We start from the raw sequence: 7,951 nt of genomic DNA, 5'->3' as shown, positions 1-7,951 counted from the left end.
AGGAGGGCTTGTGGTCCTTAGGATAATGACTCTCAGAGACTATATGATAGCTATAGAGTATGAGATCCTTCAACATTGGGATTAGACATGTCAAAACACCATCCTTTGATCATGGGTTCTTGCGCCACTAACTCAACGTAGCCTTTACTAACTGGTAAGGCTTGATCATAGCCAAAGGAAAGGTTTATTGGATAAGCAAAGATACCCTTAATTTGTAGATGATGTTACATATATGAGATCTCTCTCCTAGTTGGTTACCTATTGCACATCGATGATTAGCCAGTCTTTGTTGGTCCCATCCTCCCAGCCCTTCTAGTAGTTGCTCCTCCTATCGAGTCTCCTACAATGAAGAGCCATCTATAAGAATCTCCCCTCCTGTCATGACAATCCTCCTGGCAAATGGCTTTAAGAAATTTCTCTTCCTCTGATCTCTGAGTAGTAATATACTCATCTCTCTCTCTCTCTCTCTCTCTCTCTCTCTCTCTCTCTCTCTCTCTCTCTCTCTCTCTCTCTCTCTCTCTCTCTGTGTGTGTGTGTGTGTGTGTGTGTGTGTGTGTGTGTGTGTGTGTGTGTGTGTGTGTGTGTTGTTGAGAGGAGCCAGCTACAAGCATCTTTCCTCCTCTCTTGTTGATCCTCTAATTGGGAGTGGGATAAAGTAGATTTGCTCCTAGCTAGGCCCGTTATGTCACACATGCATTCAAGAACATGCTATCCCCTCAGATTGAACAAAAGTTTCGTTGTTGTGGCTTGAAAATGAAGCCTAAGAAAAGCTAACTAGACCTATTTCAGGTTCAATTAAGGGTGAGGGACTTCAAATGAAGACCTAAGAGAATGTCTCAAGCCTCGTTCAACTGTGCCTCACACGAAATGGTCCTTAGGAAGCGAAGGGGAATGGTCAGCCATAGGACCATTGCGCCTCAGCACTATATACCACGGGGGTTCAAATGAAGCTAGAGTGGTGTGATCAACGACAGAGAAGATCGGGCACAAAAACAAAGATGCATATGGACGTTAGATGTTGTAAAGTAAACAAGGACACGAAAGGTAAACAAGGACTTGGCGAATGAGTAAACATGAACTAACTTTATAATATTGTGAAGTCACAATGGCTTCAACAAACCACACGCGTCTGTGTGGTTAGCTCACTTTCCATCTGCATGGTCGTGGATTTGAATCCTAGATCGTCGATTAGTAGTTTACTTTTTCCAAAACCGTTCTCGTGCCTCAAGGTTCGCGTGCTTCAACCCCCATTGCCGATCCGATATTCCCACTGTCCTAGGGTCATTAGAGTTGTGTCCCGTTGAGCACATGCAAGGCATAGAGTGTAAAGACCCTTGCACTACATGCGCTACAAAAAATAGCAAACAAAGCATAATTTGTACATGGGATGAGGCTCATTTAATGCATACCTTTGCATGTATGCCCCATATGCATCCAACGGGATGCACCTCTTAGAGTTGAGTCGCCATGGGAGCAGTGCGGAGAAGGAGGCGAACGCGGTCGCACCTCTGCTCTAGATTTGAGGAGGAAATTTTTCTATCCTGAATGGAGATGGGATGGTCCCTGCTCATTGGGAGAAGCTGCCGTACAAACGAAGAGAGAAGCTATTTCACTGAAATATAGAGTATTACCCTCAATTTCTGGCTTCGATTTTCCAGGCCTGTCTCTTGCCTTTTCTAAGTACAATGCATAATCTCCCCCCACTACTCCCACTCTCCCTTGGTGCGACCTGGCCCTTAATAAGAGCCCGTGGCATATAGAGTGCTTGACTATTCTGTGTGGCAGCATGTTGACTCATTTCGTGTGGGCATATAATATACCACACAGATAAAGCCCTAGGTCCCAATCAATCCAGCAGTAGAAGCTTGACCCGGCCGTTAAATAATAACACCCCGTGGGCCGTGGCATAGTATATATCCTGCTTGACCATTCCGTGTGGCATTGTCTTGACTCAGGGCGGTTAATTAATAACACCCCGTGGGCCCGTGCCAGCTGGCCACAAGGATGCTTCGCGCTGTGGGCGCTATTATCGAATGCGACAGAAAAGGTGACGAGCTATTACCCCCAGGCAGTGGGGGCGGCGGCGGCGGCGGGGCCGGGACCCCAGCCGTGCGGATCCGCCCGCATTTCGCGGTGTGGCATATAGTCAGCGTCACGTCACGTGGACGCCGGACCACACAGATAAAGCCCTCGAGGCTCGAAACACCCAATCAATCCCGCAGTAGAAGCTTGCCCTGGCAGTGAGCAGCAGCAGCCCATCCTTGAACCACAAATGATGCTCGGATCGACCCACGAGACCACTGGATCCTCATCAGAACACCCTCTCTCATCATCATCATCATTATCATCACGGTAATCTTTTGGACTGTGTCGTTCATAATTGCCATCGTACGTAGAATCATCGTAAGCTTCTGCAGATAAGGACCTAGCCATGTACGTACTAACAGACCTACCTAGCCTGCTGGGTACTGCAGTTGAAGCTCATGCAGCGCCCCCCTGCTAGGCTAGCCGGAATTACTTCTTTCTTATCTATAGCACTTCATGCCCCCTGATCAAATACGGCACATTATAAATGTCACCCAGATCCGTCTGTTACGGGACCTGGAGAGCGGCCCATAAATGGGACTTAGGGGCCGCGCGCGTTCGTCGATCCTTCACCTGAACACAAGTTAGCCGTCTTCACAACAAGTTGAGCAAGTATTTCAAAGGGACGCGCGAGACAAGACTGTAGAAATAAGCCCGTGACGGGCGTTTTGTATTGATTCAAAAAGTTGATTACAAAAGGGACAGAGGCCCCTCCGGCGCCTCTGAAGACTGGGTTGACCTAACTCCAACCTAGAAAGGGTAGATGGTTTTATGGACGTGAGGACTGCCACCCCGGTTCCGATTGAACAACCGGCCCCCTCTTAGCTACCCGGCAGGATGCGCACGGTTCACCAAGAGTGGAGTACTACTCCCATATAAGTCCTTTAATTCGGGGCGCTCAGGCATACCACCCAAGCCCCATGGCCTTGAGGTAGAAATCCCTCTCAAGTAATCACCGTCGGTCCCGTCAAGGAGCCGCGGTTCCAAAAACTGATCACAATGCCGAAACGGCCCCGCGGGTGCGTCCCGGGCCGTTTTGGACCACGGGACCTCCGGGGACCCGGCCACGGCCCAAGCGGGGCTCTCACTTGCATAAAGTCTTTCGGGGGCTCCCGGAGTCGTGTTTTGTCCACGGGAGCGACGGGTCCACGAGTCGTCATTTTGGCCCGCGGGGAGCGTGGCCGCAGAGAGGGGCAATTCACCAAACGGGGCCTCGGTCCCCCTCAAGTGCCGTCCACGGAGGGAAGTTAGGTTAGCGGGAGTTAGGTTAGAAAAGGGAACGTGGACCGCCGGGCCGCATGAGGGACAGCCCATGTGGGGGCGCTAGGGGCAAGGAGGGACCGCCGGCGGACGCGAAAAAGCTCCCTCTCACGAGGATCCCAACACCGTCAACATTTGAATCTCTTATTAGACCACGAATTTGAAGGCAATATATTAAATCGACATGATGACGGGATGTGTGTTTGCAGGTCTGATGGGGTGCCAGCCATATTTCTGAGTCATTCCGGGAAGCAGAAGCCTTTTGTGGAGAATCTCTTCAGTGTTCTCCAGAGGGCTAACCATACGGCCTTTTTCGACCAGCACACTCTACCCGAAGGCTCTACCTTCCCTAACCGCATCATTACAGCTGATCGGGGCTGCGAGGTTGGCGTAGTGGTGCTATCGGAGGACTTTCTCACCTCCACATGGCCAATGATAGAGTTGGAGATCCTGGTTCTGCAGAGGCGGGCCGCCGATCCCAAGGCCAAGGTGCTCCCGCTGTTCTACAAGCTCCGGCCTGCGGATCTCAAGTCCCCGGACAACCTCTCCAGGTGGCGGCAGGTGTGGGAGGAGAACGCCCGTACTTCGGATGTTGTCGTCAAGTGGGGCGAAGCTTTGAGGGCCCTCAAAAAGTACAAAGGCGAGATCTTTACCCAGGGCAAAAGCGAAGCCTTGTATATTAATAAAGTGGTGCACACTCTATGCAAAATGGTGCCAAGCCCTCTTCTTGAGGATCTCTCCCCATTTATAGGGCTTGACCGTCTAGCTAAGGTACTACCCTTCATTAAGCTTAATGTTAGTGAAATACTCCTATGATGTCGTTTTTCCCATATAGATTCCCTTGTTTATTGATGCTGGACCTTCTGTAAGTCTTCACAAGAAGAATGATTGTCTATCGTACAAGATGCTAAAACTACAATTTGAGTTGGTTATGTAGGTTTTGGAGATGAATTGCTTCATTATTTTTAGACATTATTGCCTTTTTTGGGATGGTAATTGGTGAGAAATTACATGTTGAGCACTCAAAAATGGATCTCAATTGTAAAAAACGAATAAAGATTAGAAAACCTTGAACAATCCAACCAAATAGATACAAGGGTATTTTGAGAATTTTTGAAATTTGAGGGGTATTTTGGGAATTTCCTCAAATTAGAGGGTTATTTTGGTAATTTTCCCTTGATTCAATATTAATGGTAGACCTTTTCTTTTTGGAAAAGACTCAAAACTTCTTCTCTTTTCCGAAAAGACTCAAACAAGTTACGTAGTAAATTTTAATTTCACTCAAAAAAAAGCTCCTTTATAAAAAGTGTCAATTTTATGTTTAGCATTTTTAACTCTAATATAACTCTCGGAATCTTAAAATATGCCATTGCAAGACTAATGTTAATTTAATACAAATTTTCAATCCTTACGAATTGCCCCCGGCCATTCCTCACGAATTGCCTCGTTATATTATATTATATTACCTCGTTATAGCTTGTTTTCTCATTGTTTTCCGTCCAGGTCATTCTATTGATGAAGAAATATTTGGGTCAGCATGATGTGTTTCTTGCTATTGACAATGTTTGGGAGAGCTCTGTGGAAGCGGCTCAGAGAATCTTAGGGGCGGGCTTTAGCGCCAACAGTAAGATTCTTTTGACTAGCAGGAGTGAGCAAGTTCTCAAGGACTTACTGCGGGGCCACAAAAATGCATGTGTACGTCCATTACCTGCTCTTGAGCCCGAGGAAGCTTTTCAAATCTTTCAAGAGGCCTTTGGACGGGATGACATTAAATCCCTAGAAAACTGCAGAGATCAGGTGGACCGTATCATGGAGAGATTCGTGTTTGATGGCAACTACCATGCGCTGGCCTTGAAGGCACTTGGTGGCCATGTGAGGAAAGGATGCACACCGGGGGACTTGAAGCAGAAAGAGGAATGGTTGTCTTGCAATCTTGAACAGAAGAGGACTGACGAGCTGGGAACGCTTGAGAATGCGATCAGACTGAGCTATGACAACATCCCTGATCTCAAGAAACACATATTCCTTGATATTGCAGTTTTCATGCCCCTAGTGTGGCCGGATGCGCATGGTCGATTCACGTTTACCAAAGCTCACCGATGGTTAAGCGTTCTATACAAGGATCAGTTTCCCGAGAGCAAGATCGAGACACTTGTAAGAATCGGGCACCTTTAATCAGATCACATAGAATCGCATATTCTACTGACAAATTATTTGGTACTAATATGTGTACACTGTTTTGGTAACTCTGATGACAGATTTATGACCTGGCTCGGGACGGTCTCGTGCAACTCGAGACAGATGGACACTGCGAAAGCACGGACGGGGAATTGGGATGGAGAACGGGGGGTGTGAGGATAGTACGAGTGCACGACCTGTATTCTGATTTTGCTCACAGACAATTAGCTACAACTGGATCTAGATTCTTCATCAGTGGAAGATCGAACCACCTGCCATTGGAGGAATTTGAGTGGGAGAAGTCAGAAAGAGTGATTTTAATGGGTCGAGATCAGGGGCTGGAATTAGAAAGGAACGTCATGCGACGGTATTTTCATAAGTTTCCTCAGCTTCAAGTTTTGAGTGCTACTGACGTAGATCTCCTAGAAGCTGCGATTGATATGCGTCACATGCCGTCCTTGTGCGTTTTGTCTCTTCAACATGTGACCCTGTTGAGAATAAAGAAATGGTCTGCCGCTTCAAGGCTGGGGATTGTGTTCTTATCGCACATAAGAGCTGCCACAGATGCTCATTCATCCCTGAGAGTCTTGAATCTGAATGCCCTAATCCAGCTGCAAGTGCTGCATGTTGAATGGTACTACGATCTTCAAAGAATTAAGGGGTTGGATTCTCTGAAGAGCCTTCAAAGTCTGTCGATTCAGGACTGCAACTGCCTGCAGAATCTGGATGGTTTGAGTGCCTTGCATCAGCTGAAGGCTCTGCATGTTGCACGTTGTGAATGGCTGAAGAGAATGCCTGATCTTAGAAGGCTGACTTCCTTAGGAGAGTTGGTGTTGGAGGGAAATAAAAGAATGGAAAGGGTGGGAGGTTTCGCTCCGGCGGCTCTTAGAATTATATGTATCCGAGATTGTTGTGCTCTAAAGAGCACACCTGATCTCAGTCGTTGCATCTACTTAGAGGCGTTGTAGCTGTCTGGTAATAGCTGTTTGGAGCTGCAAGGGGCTCTTAGTTCTACTCTCACGGTATTAGTTATAGCTGGTGGTGGTGGATTGAAGAAAATACCTGATCTAAATGGTCTCACTCACCTTGAGAGGCTGCAGCTTCAGGGATTTGGGATGAAAGAGTTGGGCGGGCTCAGCTCTACTATTAGGATATTGCACGTCTTGATGTGTCCGGCTCTAAAGAGAATACCTGATCTTAGTGGCCTCACGTGCCTAGTGAGCCTGGAGCTGCGTTCTAATGACAAAATGGAGGAGGTGGGATGTTTAAGCTCCACTGTCAAGGACGTAGTAATTGCTGATTGTAAGGCTCTGAAGAAAATGCCAGATCTGAGTGGGCTGACTCGATTAGAGAAGTTGGTGCTGCTAAAGAATGATATGCTAGAGGAGGTGGGATGTATGAGCTCCATTCTCAAGGATGTACAAGTTTGTCGTTGTAAGGCTCTGAAGAAAATGCCTGATGTCGGTGGGCTGACGGGCTTAGAGAGCTTGACGCTGGATATGAATCGCAGCTCAATGGAAGAGAACGTCGTGGAGGGCTTAAAGAGCTTCCCGAGTTTGAAAGACTGTGTTCGTCTGAGGCAAGTAGCAGCCACTGCAGATGCAATTGCTGTTGTTGCCTCGTCTGCGCCGCCCAATCTCCACACGATGCGAGTTATGGGAGGCCAGTGGCTGTCCACAAGTCATGAGCAGTGGAAAGGCCTCAGCATGCTTACAGAGCTCATTGTGGAATCAGTTGATGCAGTGAGAATAGATGTTGGATGTGATCTCAGCCCTCTCACGAACTTGAAGTCGCTCACGGTGTCTGGTTGCCGTGACTTGGAGGAGATTGCGAATTCGGGCCAGCTGCAGGGGCTTGAGCGCCTGCTCCTCAGGTCGTGTCCACGCCTCAAGGAGTTGGACGGTTTCAGGGACATCCAAACCTACGATCTGATCCGCAATTGTGTACTTTTGTCTCACACAGATCCTGGCGCATTCGATTTCTTACGCTTGCAGCGTTGCCCGTCCCGAGGGGGTATTCACTGGAGCATTATCAATACATAACCTGCTGCCCTGGCAGAAAAATAATATTCTATCTCTTGTGTCCTCTTCCATCAGAATGCGTACTTGCACTTGGCCTATATGTAGATCAAAGATTCACCAAGCTAGATGTTACTTTTCACTCAACTTCTTGTATTGTGTCACATGCCTTCAAAATGCAAGTGAAGGTGATCACATGTGGGGAGAGGTCATGCATCTCTCTATACTAAAAACATCACAAGGGTGCCTTCTTTAAACATAACTTGCAATAACTACATTCCAAGAGGTGCCTTCAGGAAGGAAAAGAAAGATCCTTGTGCTCGAAATTTGAGGCACCTCTCTCTCTCTCTCTCTCTCTATCTCCGTCTCTCTCATTGTCTTGAGATGAGCTGTTTTACACCTTGAGCCTC

General features: G+C 47.6%; 1 protein-coding gene across 1 annotated transcript; it reads left to right on the top strand.

The window, feature by feature from the left end:
* Positions 1–2,004: 2,004 nt before the first annotated feature.
* Positions 2,005–7,565, top strand: LOC147420837 (uncharacterized). The gene is made up of 6 exons (XM_086504588.1): positions 2,005–2,068; positions 2,223–2,352; positions 3,555–4,140; positions 4,822–5,499; positions 5,604–6,383; positions 6,579–7,565. Exons 1-6 carry the CDS (start codon positions 2,005–2,007, stop codon positions 7,563–7,565), a joined length of 3,225 nt encoding a protein of 1,074 aa, XP_086360714.1.
* The last annotated feature ends 386 nt before the right edge of the window (positions 7,566–7,951 follow it).

This window comes from Adiantum capillus-veneris, chromosome 28 (genome assembly GCF_014529385.1).
Source record: "Adiantum capillus-veneris isolate H3 chromosome 28, ASM1452938v2, whole genome shotgun sequence".
Classification (NCBI taxonomy): Eukaryota; Viridiplantae; Streptophyta; class Polypodiopsida; order Polypodiales; family Pteridaceae; genus Adiantum; species Adiantum capillus-veneris.
Note: the sequence above shows the minus strand (reverse complement) of the source record. Positions and strands in the feature narration are given on the sequence as shown.